The sequence below is a fragment of the Microcebus murinus genome, chromosome 9 (assembly GCF_040939455.1).
Source record: "Microcebus murinus isolate Inina chromosome 9, M.murinus_Inina_mat1.0, whole genome shotgun sequence".
In the NCBI taxonomy this organism is placed as follows: domain Eukaryota; kingdom Metazoa; phylum Chordata; class Mammalia; order Primates; family Cheirogaleidae; genus Microcebus; species Microcebus murinus.
The window spans coordinates 8,006,768-8,024,157 of NC_134112.1; the positions used below are offsets into that span (position 1 = coordinate 8,006,768).

At 52.3% G+C, this 17,390-nt stretch overlaps 1 protein-coding gene across 4 annotated transcripts in view; it reads left to right on the forward strand.

Annotated features, from left to right (window-relative positions):
* The window catches only part of TNS3 (tensin 3), a 268,396-nt gene that overhangs the window by 187,860 nt on the left and 63,146 nt on the right, over positions 1-17,390 (forward strand). For all 4 annotated transcript variants that reach the window (XM_020289931.2, XM_020289928.2, XM_020289930.2 and 1 more), the window contains one exon: positions 1,069-2,325. In XM_020289931.2, the coding sequence (XP_020145520.2) occupies positions 1,069-2,325 (1,257 nt within the window). The remainder of the gene's footprint in view (positions 1-1,068; positions 2,326-17,390) is intronic.

Consider the following 17,390-nt stretch of genomic DNA (forward strand, 5'->3'; position numbering starts at 1 on the left):
CCAACACGGTGTCCTGGTGTTTTAAAAAAAGCCAGCAGCTGCTGACCATGGTGGTGTGTCCAGTCTTGGGGCTCATGTTCGGGGCAGGTCCCTCCAGAGGGCTCCAAGGCCTGGCTCTCTTGGCCAGGAGGTGGTGGCTGGCTCACGGCTCTCAGATCCAGCATTCAGCAGCTCCCTTGTTGTGGAATGTTGTGGAATGCCTGCAATTTCACAGGCCAGAGAGTAGAGGAAGGGGGAGGAGGCATGGGGTGAGGGATGTGCTGACTACAAACTCCGGCTTGTTTGCAGAGGCTCTTGGCAGGGCTGTGCCACGTGTGGTTGAGGCGATTAACAGCCGCCAGTCAGCAGACGGAATCTCTTTGGGAGTTGGGGCTATGATTAATAATAGCAGCAGCCGGCAGGCGCTTCCCACCCACACTTTACGCTTAATTTTTGTTGTCCCGACATCCCATGTATGGAAATCAGTGCATGCAGGTCATCCTCAAGTGTCATGTGGTCCTGACATGTTCATCAGGTACCTACTTGGCTCCAAGATGCTAAACTAAATGGGAAGGCCCAAGATCAGTTTTTGTACTTTCTCTTTTCATTGAGTTTAGCAGATTTGCAGATACTCGGTTTAATAGGAACGTGTTGCATGGCACTTAGCCAACATCTAGCTAACATTAGACAGGTACTCAGCTGGAAACTCTCCTTTGTCTTAGTCACTTCTTGGAGATTTATGAGTTGAGCTGGGCTCAACCTGCAAAATAATGACAGATTTAACAGTGAGCCCGCAAGGCAAGATGACTCAAAAAGTGAAGAATTCCAGAGCTTCTCTAAAGGGTAATTCTTTTTGCATAGAAAGGTAGAAATGATTTCTAGCGCTTTAAGATCTTTGATTATTTGAATTCCTTTTCGTTGTCTGGAGTTCACACAGCACTTCTCAGTCTTAGAAGACTGTTTATCCCTGTTTACTGTAAGTCATATTGTGAACTCATTTGTTCAGACGGATGCTTGTGCCTGTTCCCGGAGTGTGAAGCCCTCTCCTCCCTGCCCTAAAGCCTCTCTCTCCGGTTTTCTCCCCTGCAGTGCTGCACACGCAGGGCCCTGTGGATGGCAGTCTTTACGCGAAGGTGAGGAAGAAAAGCTGCTCGGATCCTGGCATCCCTGGTGGCCCCCAGGCCGTCCCGGCCACCAGCAGCCCAGACCACAGTGACCACACCCTGTCTGTCAGCAGTGACTCTGGCCACTCCACGGCCTCGGTCAGGACGGACAAGACCGAGGAGCGCCTGGCTCCGGGAGCCAAGAGGGGCCTGAGCGCCCAGGAGAAGGCCGAGTTGGACCAGCTGCTCAGCGGGTTTGGCCTGGAGGATTCCGGGAGCTCTCTCAAGGACATGACCGATGCTCGCAGCAAGTACAGCGGGACACGCCATGTGGTGCCAGCCCAGGTCCACGTGAACGGAGACGCAGTCCTGAAGGACCGAGAGACGGACATTCTGGATGACGAGATGCCCCACCACGACTTGCACAGCGTGGACAGCCTCGGGACCCTGTCCTCCTCAGAAGGGCCACAGTCCGGCCACCTGGGCCCCTTCACCTGCCACAAGAGCAGCCAAAACTCCCTCCTGACTGAAGGTTTCGGCAACACCGTCGGGGATGATCAGAGTTCCCTCGCTCCAGACCTGGGCCTTGGCATGGACCCTCTCTACGAGCAGGAGCGGACTTGCGGGAGCCGAGAGCCCAAGCAGCCCCAGCCCCTGCTGAGGAAGCCCTCGGTGTCAGCCCAGGCGCAGGCCTACGGGCAGAGCAGCTACTCCACGCAGACCTGGGTGCGCCAGCAGCAGATGGTGGTGGCCCATCAGTACAGCTTCGCCCCCGACGGGGAGGCCAGGCTCATCAGTCGAGGCCCAGGGGACAATTCGGGCCTTGTCCAGGCCCAGCCCAGGGTCCCGGTCACCCCCGCCCGAGGGGCCAGCAGCAGAGTGGCGGTCCAGAGGGGCCACAGCGGTGGTGGGCCATACCCTCCAGACACACAGCAGGCCTCTCCTGGCAAAGCGTTCAAACCCAGGTTTCCAGATGGCCAAGTCACGAACGGAGCCAGCCCAGAGCTAAGCGCAGGCCCCTCCCCCGGCTCGCCCACCCTGGACATCGACCAGTCCATCGAGCAGCTCAACAGGCTGATCCTGGAGCTGGACCCCACCTTCGAGCCCATCCCCACCCACATGAGCACCCTGGGCAGCCAGGCCAACGGCTCCGCGTCTCTGGACGGCGTGGGCGGCGGGCTCCGGGTGAGCGGCAGGCTTCCCGACACAGGAGAGGGCCCTGGCAGGGCCCCCGTGCGGCAAGGTGAGCTGGCGTTCCCGGGATGCTGACCTGTGGCACGAAGTTGGCCTACGGGGAGGCTGGCTTTGGTGAAAGCCACAAGGGAGGGACATCCTCTTGCAGTTTCTCCTCTCATGAATCTTACGTAGGATTCAAATGTGACCATGCCTTCGGAGCAGATGTGGAGGGTGGGAAGGCCAGGGCAGAAGACCGGCTGTTAGAGTCAGTGCGGGGACAAGGGCTGGGGCCCCACTGGACAGAGCTGTGCCTTTGTTTCACACACACTTGTCAGTGTCTGTCTCGGGGTGCAGTGAGCTCATCGAGAGCACAGCTCAGAAGTGTCCACCTGGGGTGGACTCCCCTCTGCCACCTCCTACCTGTGTCATTCCAGGCCACATAGTTAACTTCTGAGCCTCAGTGACCACATCTGCAGAATGGGCTTAACAAGGAAAGCTTTTTCACTTTGGGAATGGTAATGGATTAGCGAAGGAGGCATCCTGACCTCTGCCCATGTGGTACAGGTCAGGGCTTTATGGAAGAGACACTTCAGTGGCCTGAAGTTTGGGGAATGAAGAGGACAGCTGAGCCCTGAGGCAGCCCTGTCAGGGCAGGGAACTGATTAAGCAGTCACGGTGTGTGGAATGTCCCCATTACAAATACACGTGTCCAGGTTGGCCGGCTGCAGCAATGCGGTAGTGTGTGTTGGGTTCGGGTGACTATAACATGGTTTTTGTGTTGGGGAGGCATGATGGCTGAGGGGCCCCAAGAGCTGGGTGTGGGTGGGTGGGCCAGGGAGGGGGCCCAGGAGGCAGAGAGGGGTGCTGGGAAGGAGCAGGGGTGTCTGAGGCAGGGTTCTGAGTGGTCAAGGGCCACAGGGAGAACGTGCAGGCTGGACACCTCCACACAGAGACGTGCTGGGAGGAGACAGCAAGGCCATGGCATTTGTGCCTGTGGGACCCCAGGCAGCTACCAGAGGTGGAGAGATGGGGGTGCGTTTTGGGGGCCGGAATGCTGCCAGGCAAGGACCAGGACCTGAAAGGCCTGAGAGTGCATCATGGGGTTCCAGGCCTCCCATGTTTGCATATTTGGGTTTATCTGCCTGGGGGAGGGGATGGGGAGGGGCTGGGGGTTGACTGGCTCTTTAGAGGGCCCTGCCTCTAAAAGCAAAGGCCAGAGAGGTTACAGATGGGAGAGGACACACCTGAATGACACCGAGGGTGTCAGATTACTGCTGTGTGCTAGTGATACTGACCAGAGAAGCTGCCATTCGTGCCCGGCGGCGTTGCTCTGGGGGTTTAGGTGTGGTAGCCCATTTCATTTTCTAAGGACACTTGCTGCAGGGACTGATCCCCATCTTACGGTGGCATTTACGGAGGTTCCGTGGGATTGCACGGGCCCTTGAAGATCAGAGCAGGAATCAGTGCCCTGCAGCATGGAGCCGGGGTCCCTGCCCTCTTTTGAGTCAGGTGAGGATTGAGGTGCCCCCTCAGGTCTGGGATGCAGAAGGAACATGCTTTGCAGATACTGATCTTGGCTTCAGGGCTGCGGGTGCTGCTGGCCGCCTGAGTGACGTTGGCCAGTAAAGGCAGAGTTCCTGCGAATTTCTCTTGGCTCCATCTGTGAAAAGGAGACCAGATCCCCGTGCCTGGCTGAGGGAGCGCTTGTCCACATTCACCTCTTTGGTCCTGGGATTGGGAATGAGCAGCAGGTGGCATCTAGCATGCCCGAGTGGCTCGGACTTCATGTGTCACTAACTGGGAGTTGGAAGGAGCTCCAGGAGTCTCCCGTGCTTAGATTATCCGACTCCACCATCCAGCCGTACAGCCACCACAACAGTGATGGTAGCAATGGCCGAGTACTAGGTCCAGGTTGAAAACTTTACGTATGTTAACTCATCAAACAAATACTTTCAGGAAATTCTGACTTTATCAAAAAGGTTTCAGGGGAACAAAACTATCTGCATTAGCATTATCATCCCTGACTTAACCTCACCAAACCTCCTTAAAAGAAATTACTTGGAAAAATTGAAATCAGAAGTCTTTTCTCCTGAATTAAAATATCTCTTTTGAGATTTGGAAGAGGTTGGAGGCGTGTGAGCGCATACAGAGAAAAGGACTCCAAGCCTCAGGTTGACACACAGTGAGTGGCTTCCTTAGGTTAATGTGTCGTTGGCTGAATTCACTCCTTGGTGATTGCTGCCACAAAACAGTTGTGAAACGGGATTTTAGAGAGTCACTTCATAGCTCCCGCCCTCATGTTGACCATTTTTAAATTACTTGATTAACTCATCACTTTAATAACTAGGATTTTGATTTTAGATCCTTTTAATTAATTTCTTTTGTTATAAAAATAATTTAATTGCAATTTTGAAATTAAAGGACTTTTATACTTCGGCAATAGATCAGTAACATTCAGTGTGCCTATTTGGCTATTGATCACACAGATTTAAAGTAGTTATTAATCCATTCATGTTTGACAGATGTCTTGGGCCACTTGTCAATTTCTTTTATACCTTTAGAACTATAGAGATGTCAGAAGATTAGATATAAGCAAACTGGATACTAGTCTTCCGAGACCTTTCTAAAATTTGGAAATACGCTTCTAGTAAGAATTCTGTTACAAAGGGGCAGCTGTCTGTAAGCATCGATTAATGGACATTGAAGGTTTAGTCCCAGCACTGGGGACAGGGCAGAGGAAGCCGTGCCCTGCCTGGGAGCATGGCTCTTCCAGGATGAGTGTCCTGTTCCAGGTGAGCAGGGAAGGGAATGTATCTCTTTTCCCTGGCAGGTATAGAGAACACTGGAACCCTTCTGAGTAACATTTAAATTTCAGTATTTGCATCCTCACTTGGAGGAAGCTAGATTGGCAAGCAGCAGAAAACAAAAATCACTAGATATGAGCAGGGAAATGCACGAAAGCGTGGTAGGGAACCAGCAGGTTCTGAGTCCTGCACCGTCTTCAGAAGGTCTGGGAATGCTGGAAGTGTTCCAGGTCCCCCAGCCCATATCCAACCCCTCTGCTGGCCAGGGGAGATGAGCGCTGCCAGGCTAGGGACCCCCAACTGCAACTCTCAATGCCATGTGCCAAACAGGAAGGGGCGCAGTGGGTCTGAAAGGCTCATGACATTCCCATGACCGTGCTGTCACCCCACCCCCCAGTTGCTTCATTCCCACATCTGGAGCATGAGGCTCAGGCCCATGGATGGCATGACAGTGCCTGACCCACCAGAGCCCACCTCAAGTCCTGCTCACGAGGGGAAAGTGTGGACTGGAAGTTCTGAGCGCATCATGACATCTACTGGAGCCCCTCTTCCCTGGCCTGCTTTCCATCTCATCCCAGAGTTAATTCTGCCATAGATGAAGACTTGTCATAGAGACCTCTGCATCCTGAAGTTGTTAAAATCCTTCAGTTTTTGCAGATCATGTCCATAAAGTGAGAAAAACCACCAGTTGTGGTAGGGAGTTGGGAGTGTCATTGCCCAGTGCTCCTCCTGGGTCTTGACACGGGTCCTGCAGAGCTCTGCAGATCACCACTACCAGCTCTGCAGGCAGCAGGACGCCTTCCGTGGCCTAGTTATTTCTGACATGAAAATTGCATGTGAAGGCTGAGCGTGTCCTGAGAAAGTCTTTTTCATAATAGCAGAATAATAGAAACAGTGGTGGTGATGGTGATGCTGATGGTAGTGACAGTGGTAATGGTGGTGGCAGTGGTTGTGATGGTGATGATGGTGATGGAGATGGTGGTGGTGATGATGATGCTGGTGATGCTAATAGTGATAAAGGTGATAGTGGTGATGATGATAATGATGATGATGATGATGGAGATGATGGTGGTGATGGTGATGGAGGTGGTGGTGGTGATGATGATGCTGGTGAAGCTAATAGTGATAAAGGTGATAGTGGTGGTGGTGATGATGATGATGATGATGGAGATGATGGTGGTGATGGTGATGGAAGTGGTGGTGGTGATGATGATGCTGGTGATGCTCATAGTGATAAAGGTGATAGTGGTGATGGTGATGATGATGATGATGATGATGGAGATGATGGTGGTGATGGAGGTGGTGGTGGTGATGATGATGATGGAGATGCTAATAGTGATAAAGGTGATAGTGGTGATGATGATGATGATGGAGATGATGGTGGTGGTAATAGTGATGATGGTGGTGGTGATGATGGTGGTGATGGAGACAATGGTGGTGGTGATGGTGGTGGTGATAGAGATCGCGGTGGTGGTGATGATGATGATGATGATGGAGATGATGGTGGTGATGGTGATGGAGGTGGTGGTGATGATGATGATGATGATGATGATGGAGACAATGATGGTGGTGATGGTGGTGGTGATGGAGATGGTGGTGGTCGTAGTGATGCTGGTGATGCTAACGATGGTGATGGTGATGGTGATGATGGTAGTGAGAGCTGCCACTCTGAGTGCCTGCACTCTGTCAGACACCTTCACTCCCACCAAGATGCCTGGCAGAGCCCCTGTCTGTCTGACTGTGCATCCCATGGTCATGCCCTTATTGTACCGAACTCTCACACCCTTCCACCAGCCAGAAAACATCTTGAGGGCCATGCCCATGACTTATTTTGTTTCTTGGTACGCAGGTAAGAGCTTGATATTTGTTATAAATCGAGGGCCTGAGGCAGTTGGGAATGTGCCTGATGCTCCCAGGACCGGAGTGGCTCTGCTGAGTGGGCACTGAGGTGAGCTTTCTCCCCAGAGGTAGAGAGCAGCCCTTCCCCACCCCCAAGATGAGAGAAAGTTCATCCAGGGGCAGGTGGGGGCAGGGGGTGGGGAGAAAGCTTTGAGTGGCCGAGACCTGGGTGCTCCCTGTGCCACTGAGTGCAGTAGTGCCCGCTTATAAAATGGAGTGAGGGGAGGAAGTCGGTTAGGGGCATTTTGCTCCCTCTGAGCCCTGCCTGCGAGGGAGGGCAGCCCCTCACTCTTCTCTGATGCCCTGTGCCCGTGTGTCCTTGAGGGTCCCCGCAGTGCTGCTGTGCTCACTGTCTTGCCCCCACTGTTCTCCCAGCTTGGCTTCAGCTTGCACGTGGGTGGGTTTTTTGGATCACATCCTATAAGTGGGGGAAGATTTCAGCTGGTGATATCTGAGCAACAAAAGAAATGATTCAACCTGTGAAATTTACAATTCCACGGATGGCAAAAAGCCTGCTCTGTTTTTTCATACCTTGAGGGCTCATTGCTTCTTGTTGTCAAAATATTTTATTCATGTTGTATCAACCTCAACCCCACAAAGGCAGGAGCCTGACAGGCCTGTTCTGTTTGCAGGGAGTGAGTGTTGTGACATTCCTGCCAGGCATTCAGTGTTCCTCCCAGACTCTGGCTCTGCTTTGTTAGTGCTAACCCACATCTGATCACCTGTTTATACTGAAGAAAATTCACAGCATTGGAAAGTGTCAACTTTTAGTAATTGATAGTGGAAAGCCCATTGAGTTAAATTATGTGTTAAACCCCAACCTAAGGAACCAGATTGGAGCTGGAAGAACACATTAGCATTCAGAAAACATCTTGTGGAGATATCTCACAGAGAGGAGATATGAAAACACCCCACCTCACTTCAACACGCTGGGGCCTCTGCTGCCATCCAGCAAGTCAGGGAAGGCATGAAGGGTGCTCCGTGGAGCTCCACATTCAGGCCACGGAGGGCAGAGGTGAGCCTGGGGTCTTGGGCTGGCCAGGGCCGCCGCCAGGCTCGCTTACTTATTTGCGTGATCACTGGCGCATCAGCGAAGAGGGCAGCTCAGAAGGTGGCACCGTGCCTGGGAGCTCCATAGCGGTCCAGGGATGAGGAAGAGGTGGCATTGGGGGTGAGGTGGGATTGCCCTGGGGTGGCACTTACTCTGCTCTGCAGAGAGAGAGTGTCATGACGGAGGGAGGGAGCAGGCTGCTGCACCTGTGCGCAGAGCAGCCAGGCGTCCGGAGAAATAAGCGCACCCATCGGATCTGGTCTTCAGCGATCTGGGAGTGGTGGTGTGCTATGCTCAGGACACAGAGCATCTGTCGTGCTTCCCAAAGCTCCACGTGCAGTTATTTGTGCACTGAGTGTTGTAACTGAGCGGTCCCCAGCTACAGGCTTCACACAGCCAGTGCTGGGCCCTCTGAGCGTCGGGGAGACGCCAGCTTGCACAGCCTGAGGTAGGCAGACGGAGGAGTGGCTGTAGCACCAGGCACAGGCACTCCCCAGGGAGTCCATATGGACTCGGGCGTCATCAAGATGCCATGTGCACGAGAGAGCCTGCGCCGTCAGGGGCTATCTCTGGGTGGTCCTGGTCAGCCTAGGGCTACCTTTTCTCTGAGAGGCTTCCCCTCACTGCCCCCTCCCAGCAGCTGGGTGGGGGTCCCAGGACCTGGGTCTTACGAGAGGGACTCCCTGGTCTGCATCAGAGAACCTGTATAAAGGAGGTCTGAGAACCAACAAGCCCAGGCCAAGGGTGCTGACCATGTGTCCACAAGGGGCTCTTGCTCTCTGCTGGCCACCGTGGGCAAAATGAAGCCTTTCATCGAACATCAGTAAGCTTTAGTCCCTGGAGATGGTTGAGGAAATGGAATATTTGTGTGCATGAGAGCTCTGAAAAGACTCTTGCCCAGGGTTAGGACTGGCCATGGGTGTGGACAGGTCATGCGTATGCAAGTGCATGTTTAACATCTGAGTCAGCCCACTGTACTGCAGAGACCTGTGCCTTCCCAATCCGGCAAACATTTTAGATTGAGAAACACGGTCTGCACTGGGAACCCATTGCTGTGATTACTTTCTCTTATCATATATAACCCACTTTGGTATTTTAGAGTTGATGAGTCATTTCCGTTTGCCCAAAAGGTCCCTATTCCACAAAGCCGGTAGATTCAGGTGTCCCACACTGTCCCCTTGACAGGTGTTGCTGGGAGGCCAGGGGCACAGCAGAGGAGATGCCTTCTAGGCGTGGATTCCAGACCACTTCCTGTTTTGTCTACACTGCCTGGGTTGGTCTTAGCAACAGCTGTCAACCTGCTCAAGCCAAAGTTCCATTTTCTGTAACAAATACAGAAATACCTTCCAATGTCATCTTTTCTGTCCTGCATGAAAGTCATAACTGATGTAAGCTACCTAAACACACGCTAAAAAATAAATCTAACACCCTAACACTCATGGTAAAGGAGGAATAAAGAGAAAGTAATTCATAATAAAATAATATGCATTTCAAAATGAAAATTTTTGGTCTGGCCCACCCTAGAAAACAAAAATCACTGAAGATTTAAAAAACATTTATTTTACTTATATATTTTTTATTGTGGTAAAGTACACATAACATAAAATTTAGCATTTTAACCATTTTTTAATGGTTTGGTGGTTTGGTGGCATTAAGTACATTCATATTGTCGTGCAACCATCAGCACTGTCTAGTTTCAGGAGTTTTTCATCACCCCAGATGGAAACCTCATGCCGTTGGCAGTCACTCCCCATCCTCGCCTGCCCCGGGCCCTGGCACCACGCAGCTGCTCTCCCTGCAGACTTGGCTTTCTGGACGTTTCCTACAAATGGCATCATGCCGTACGCGCCTTTTGTGGTAGGCTCCTGTGACTTAGTGTGGTGTTTTCACAGTTCATCCATGTTACTGCCTGCGTCTAAATGGCATTACTGTTTGTGGCTGAATATTCCATGATAGGAATAGACCACGATGAGTCCATCCATTCATCTCTTGATGCTCCACCTTTGGTTTTTGTGAATGGTGATGCTGTGAACATGGGTGTGCACATATGTGTTTGAGCTCCTGGTTTTAGTTCTTTGGGTGTATGCCTCGGAGTGGGGTTGCTGGGTCACGTGACACGTCTTCAGCTGTCGAGGAACTGTCCTTCAGTTGTTTAAAAGTCACTTTGGAGACTGCCTGGCCTCCAGTGCAGACAGCTTGTCTCCAGAGCTTGCCTTAGGTGTGGTGGAAACGGGGTGGACTGTTTGACCCCTAACAGCCTATGTCCTGTAAAGAAGGCCAACCTTGCTCAGGGAGAACTGCAGATTTATCGAATCCTGGGTAGACAGCAATAGGATGGAGAAGTTGTGACAACTTCACAGTCTCGGGGATGCAAAGCAACACGGCTTTTTTCTGACTGTGCCACGTGTCCACTGCGTCATGGCTTGATGGGGGCCTCCTGCTGGGACCTTGGCAGAGGACGAGCTCTCTCTGCAGCTGCCCATGCAGGGACAGGGCTGGAATCACGCCCGGCTCCCAGGATGTCTGCCAAAGTCACGTGCTGTGTCACTCTTCATGGTCCACACCTATGCCCAGGCGCAGCCACTGGGGCCCTGGGGTGGACAGCTCTGTGTCCACTGTGGTAAATGCCATAGTCGCTAAAAGATGGAACGTTTGGGGAGAAGGCCACTAAGATCACGTGTTGGGGGTATAATATAAAAAGAAAAGAAATTCAAGTAAACAACAAGGAATTGAGGCTGGGTCCTGAAACCTTTGGTGGGGTCTCCAGGGGAGGAGTGGTGTGTGACTCTAGCAGGGAGCATCTCGCCTCTTGTGGTTTGCAGCTTTTACATCTGCGTTGCAAGTTACGGTTGGTTTATAAAAACGTGGGAGAATTGCTGCCACTTCTCATCTTGGAAAGGGACGCATCGTAGTTTTTTGGACTTATCATTTCCCTTATAAATGTGCGTTTTTAGAAGAAATGCCACCGTCTAACCAAGTATGCCTGTCTCAGTGGAAAGAATTTCCAGTTTCGCAATCTAAGAAGCAGGTTTCCGCTTCCTTCAGCCCTTGTTGCAGTTTTGGGCTTGGAGTCCACCCGTTCTCTGGATCAGGGTTCTATTGGGAGCTCCGCAGAGGGAGGGGGCCCTGCGTGGGGACGGCTCCTCCGCGTCAGTCCTGGTATGTCTGTTGGTCCTCTGCCTGATAATTTCCTACCAAACCGGGCTGTGGAGAGCTGAAGTCACAGCTCTTCAAGAAACGCCCCCAGGTGGAAGGGGCTGGTGAAACGGTTCCTACGTTGGTTGTAGGGGAGACGCTCTTAGAACCCTTTCGGAAGCATTTCAGCTGAGCCAGTGTCTAGGCTCCTGGTCACACTGTCCCGCCTCCTTTCACACTCGCTGGTGAGAAGACACCTGGGTGTATTTGAATGTGCTGAAATGGGGGCCTCAAAGCACCTGTGAAGCAGGCTTCGCTCTTTACTTGTCATCACTCCGAGGAGCGCAAGGGCGTTTCGAAGCACACTGCGCGTGCTCTGTGTGCCACACTCGCTCTCACGTGATCACACAGGGAGAAATAAGTAGCTCACAGATACTTTGCTGTCTAGTGGCCCAGATAGAAAATAAAAATCAGGTTTTAAAATAGATGATGTTCTAGCTTGTTATAAGGTTCATTTGTTCTTTGTCTTTTTAAAATTAATTCACTATATACATTTAAAAGGTTCAACATGCTGTTATATTAATACATATACATAGTGCAGTGATCACTGCAGTCAAGTACATAAACATATCCATCGCCCCACATGGTTGTATGGGGGGGGTGGGCGGTAAGACCTCCTAAAGTCTACTCTCTTAAAATTTTCAAAGAGAGTAGATGCCATCTGTTCTTTAGAGCAGGAGTTTGACACTGTGGCTGCACATTGGTGTCACCTGAGGAGCTTTAAGAATAGAGATACTAAAAATGCCCAGGCCTGCTTCTGCCTCCAGAGGGTGGCCGATTGGATTGGCTTGGGTGCTGGCCTAGATGTCAGAATTATTTTAAACACTCACCAAGCAACTCGAATATGAATTCGGGATTGAGATGGGCCATGGTTCTCCAGCTTGGTTGCATGGTAGAAACACTGGGGAGTTTAAAAGAAAAACAAATCTGACATCTGGGTCTCACCCCTGGAGGTTCTGATTTCACACAGGGTAGGTAAGTGGTGAGGTCTGAGCTTAGGACATTTAGCACGTTAATAGTGGACAGCCAGCTTTGAGGACCACTGTGCCACGTTTGTAGTTCCCAACTTGAGCGTATGTCCTGTCCCCTGAAGAGCTGGCCCTTTGGTCATTGAGGCTGGAACTTTGTCCAGGGTGAGTCTGTTGGGAACAGAACTTACGACCCTGCCGTAGAATTTAGAGGACAGCCGGCAGTCATGCATCAGTTATCAGAGGTGGGCGACCCCATGAGCCGCCTCTCACTGTGGGCAGTGGCTTTATTTCACCAGCACACAGTGGGTGACGTGACCCCATGGTGGAGAGGCTTCAGTGACATGAAATGCCTGCGTGGGCAGTGTGATGCCTGCTCCTGGGCACTTAACCCACCTCCCTTCCCTTCCTCCCTCCCCACTCCCAGCGGCATCTTGGCCTGGGTCTGCCGTGTGCCGGCAAAGATCAATCTCCAGGAAAAATCTCAATCACACATAGCATAGTCAAGGAAAACAGAAGGGTGAGCTGTTAGGTAGGGTGTGATGTTTCACATTCTGGATTCGTTTACACCCTTGGGAGTTAAGTGCATTTGGATCAAGGGGCAGAGTTGCCCTGGACCTTTGTGGGTGTTTGTTTTTTTTTTTAAACATAATTTTCTGGCTGAGTGGTCCCCTCTCACCTTTGCATCTGCTCAGGGATGAATTGGTGACAGCAGAGCTGACCCCTGGGCTACCCGGCAGTCATGCCTGACTTCTCGATTCTCCAGGGCCCCGAGGGCGATGCATCCCTTCCTAGGAGGTCTCTGGGTGCCCCCAGACAAGGCCCAGCTCTTGTGCTCTTCCCTCAGAGCACCTGCAGGTTTCCTGTCCTGACCCTCACCCACCCTGTCCCCTGGATAAGGTCTCCCATAGACTGGATGTGCCTGAAGTCAAGGCTGACTTTTGTCCTGTCTCCACAGTGTCCCCAGCTCTCAGCACAGCTGCTGGCCCCGGAACCCCACGGGGCTCCTTCCCTGTGCGAGGCCTGAATGGCTGAGCATCCTCCTGCCCCCAGGCTCAGCGTCCTTCTGTGTCCCATGGGAAAGCCCAGCGCCTGCTGGGCTTGGCGAGGTCTGGGGTGACCTGGCGCGGCGTGCTGGGCCAACAGTGCTCAGCAGGGGTCCTCTCTTTGCCCTTGACCTGAGCCCCAACCGTGACTGGCAGTGGACCTGCTAAGTGAGGAATGTGTTCCTCACTGGGAGTGGCGGGGAGGGCATGTGTCCCCTTTACAGCTTGAGGTCAGGTGCATCCCAAGGCCCTGGGTGGGTGGAGGAGAGGAGACTCCTTGAGGACATCTGAATGCCTGGCGTAGGGGCTGGCTGGGGAAGCAGGTGACATCCAGTTGTATAGCCATCGCAGATCATGTCACAATGCCATGTGTTCCTGGACAAGCCATGTCACCAAGACAAAAGGAGCATGAGACTTTATCCCTCTCTCCACAGAGACCCCAGGTGCGTGGAGTGTCCACAGAATGGGTTGTGGGTGGGGTTGCGGGTCACCTGCAGTTACTGCGATCTGTGTTCACTGGGGTTCTACAGGGGCCCGAGATTTCTGCACAGGGAACTCACGACCTTTGTAACCGCTGGTGTGGGCACAGGTTTCTTTTTTACTGTCTGGGACCAGTGGGAAAGCAGGTGTTGACCTCCCCAGCACCTGGGCGTGAGGGTAGGGGGCTGGGTGAGGGCAGGTACAGGTAGCCCCCTCCCCCGGGCTCAGGACTGCTCTTTGCCTGCAAATGTCCCCTTGTAGGAGCTCGGGTTTTGTCCCCTTTTCCCCTTGAGTTTTCTCAAAAGGGGCACCTTAGGGAGCTGGGGTGGGAGGGTGGGTTGCCTGGAGCCCTGTGGTGCCTCTGGTCACTTGTCAGCCCAGTTCCCAGAGGTGACAGCCATGCTGTGTAGTGGTCAGCACTCTTCTGCTCTCGTGAGCTTTCTGTGTGCTTCTCTTTTCCTTGGATTTGACATCTTAACTGAACAGGAAAGTGTCAGTTTTATAATACTCTTCAGAGAATAGGTTTTAATGATTTCATTATTCAACTCATTAAGTAATTCATTGTGCAAATTGTAGTCTCCTCGCAAATTGCAATTGCAATCTCCTTGCATTATGGTCAGTTCTTGACTTTAGATTTGAATTCGGTTCTGGTGGTTTCCTTTTGGCACATATAACTCAGTATCAGCAGTGAAGGCTGTTACCTCTCCCCCTGCAGGTGCGGAGGGAGACCCGAGGCTCTGGTGCTGGTCCCTGTGGTCCTGCTAGAAGCTCAAGGACAGGTTGGGTGGGGGGTGGCGGGGTCCCTGTTGGTCCTGAGCTGGACCAAAGCAGGTGAGGAGGTAGGGAGGAGGAGGGTGTGGCAGGTGTGCTAGGAGTAAGGCCAGGGGTCAGGCAGAAACTTTCTACCTCAGGTGCTGGTGACTTCATGGTACTACTGTGAAGTGTGTAAGAAGTAACGGACCAAAGGACTGAATATTCTCTCCGAGAATGCTCTGGGATTGAGCCTCAGTATGGACAAGGAAATGTAAAAGTCACCTGTGTCCTCACTGGGATAATGAGACAACTCACAGGGTTCATACCAGGCTCTGAGGTCCCAGGGAGCTGGGTTTTCTTCTAAATGTTTTTCTGTATTTTCCTAATTTTCTTCAATGACATGCATTAGTTTTATAATCAGAAAGAACATAGTCCTAAAAAAAGCATTAATAAATCCCTTTGGAAGAGAGATTTGGTGTAGGGAGAGTGTGTGTTTTACTAACCACTGTGGTCTGTGTACAGTTCAGAAGTCAGAGCCTCTCAGGGCTGGGGCTCCTGACAGGTGGCCCAGACTCACCTGTTCACCCCGCAGCTCCTTGTCCTTTCAGAGTTCCCGACTTAGCGAGGACACAGAGTCTGCAGGGTGGCTCGGCAGGGGTGGACGTTAGAGCTGAATAGGACTTGATCCTTGTCCCCACCTGGCAGGGACAGGTGGCTGCTCCTGCATCTGTTCTCAGAAAGGAAAGTGAGGGCTCTCTGAGGTGGCAGTGCAGAGATAAGGTGCTTGCTGTTTGCACAGACCCTCTCTGGAGAGGTGAAGGTGGATCCTGGTCGGCAGGGCACAGAGAAAGTAAAGGAAGTGCTTGAGGAACCATCTCCATGGCAACCAGGCTCCTCCACGGCCTGGACATCAGACTGAGGTGGAAGTGCTTTGATGCTTCCTACCTCTGCCTCGCCCAGAGCCCCCAGGAAGGGCGGCTCTGGTGTGAGACACCCCAGCCGAGCTCAGCAGTGCCCTGAGATGAGATACCCACACCCCTGCCCATCGAACGGTCCCTCCGTTCTGCCGGGATGGCATGTAGGGTCCTGGCATTGGCGCGCACACTTGTGACCCTGCCCAGGGTCACCTGCAGACACTGGAGCCAACCTGGTGACAGCCCTGGCTGGGACGAGGGGTTGGGAGTCGCCAGCTCTGGGAGTTTCAGGGGAGGGGCAGCAGGGGAGGGGCAGTGAGAAGGGGTCCCTGGAAATGAGCTAGGAACTGGCTCCTCTAAAGGGGAAGTGCTAGTGGGCCTTCCTGTCCTGCAGGAAAGGCCAGGCTGGCCGGTTGGAAGGAGTGCACAGCGCTCTGGCTGGTAGGAAGGGCTGGTTCCTGCAGGCATGAGGCTCTGCAGAGTCTGCACGGGGGGATGGCCTGAGGGGTGAGAACGCAGACCCTGGCCCCTCGCCCGTCACAGACTCCCCGTCTGTGGGCTGCACGGGGCCTGTCAGAACAGGGAGGGTGTGTGCGTGAGTGTGTGTGAAACTACATGTGTGGGAATGTGAGACCGTGCGTGTGACTCTTGTGAGAAAATGTATTTGTGAGAGACTGTGTGCAAGTGTGAGCGTGTGTGTTAGAATATGTGTGTTGTGTGTGTGGTGTAGAACAATCACCTCCCATGTTATAGTCTGTGTACATGACCATCAGACACGAGAGACTTTTCAGAGATCAGAAAGGTTATTGATCAAACGGAGTTTGTGGAGGTAAACATAGGAACTAACACTAATGCAAAATTAGAGAAGGATTTGGGGAAATTCAATATAGGTAGCACAGAGAACTTCAAAATAAAAGAAGCTTTTGTGTCTTGTTTTTCTAATTTTAAAAAGTAATATATATTAGTGAAGACATTGTAAGATAGAGACGTTTATAAAAAATATGAATAAAACATGAATAGTTCCTAGAATTCCACAACCCAGAGAGAACCTCTTATAAATATTTTGATATATTTTCTTAGTTTTTTAAATCAAAAGGAAATTATACTACACGGGCACTTTTGCACACTGCCTTTTGTCACTTAATGTTTCAGTGTATTAACCCACTTCAAGTTCCTTTAACCTTGCTTTTTAATGACTAAATCTCTAGTCCTTCTCAGATTGTTGCTGGTTTCAGCATTCAGCATGTGCCGTGCACGTGCCCTGCTGAGCACTAGTTTTTGCTGCTTGTCAGTTGGATCCTCGAAACCAGCCTTTGATGCATCCTCCTCCTCCTCGCTTCATCCCCAGGACGGCTTGGGGACTGTCTCCTGGGCACAGCATCCACCCCCGGCGGCGGTCCCAGGCTGGCCTCTGAGCAAGGGCCTGCAGGGCAGGTCCCGCCGGCCCAGGCTGCGTCGGTCACGCTGTGGCAAGTCTTCCTCTGACTTCTCCTCTAACCACCCCGGCAGTGGTTCTTGGACAGGAAGGACGTGAAAACGCCACCCTTCCTTCCTCTGGATTGCTCTGTGCTCAGACCCTCTAGAAAGACGCCCCTCCAGGTTCTCGGCCCACTCCTCCTTTGAGGCAGATTTCCTAAGACTGAGAGGAATACATCGTTACTTCTCAAATTCACACGAGAGACAGAAGGGTCCAAGAAGCCTTTGTTGGCTGCTGCATTGGGACGTGCCCAGCAGGAAGAGTCGTCTTGCTGGGGCATGGGCGGCCTTCCTGATACCAGTGTCTCCTTTGTCATCTGTTAATTACTACGCTCCGGCAGCCCCCACGGGCTGTGTGAGTGGGCAGCGCCGCCCAGGGCCCTCGTGGGAACGGAGGGAAGGGACGGGAAGGCAGAGGTGGGTGAGGAAGAGGGAACCTGAGGAATAGGGTTTCCAGTTGTGGGTTTTAAAGTCAGGTACGTGTGGTGACAAATCCTTGCTCTCTGCTGACTTGCCATGTGGCGTAGGGTGAGTTCCTAGAAATGA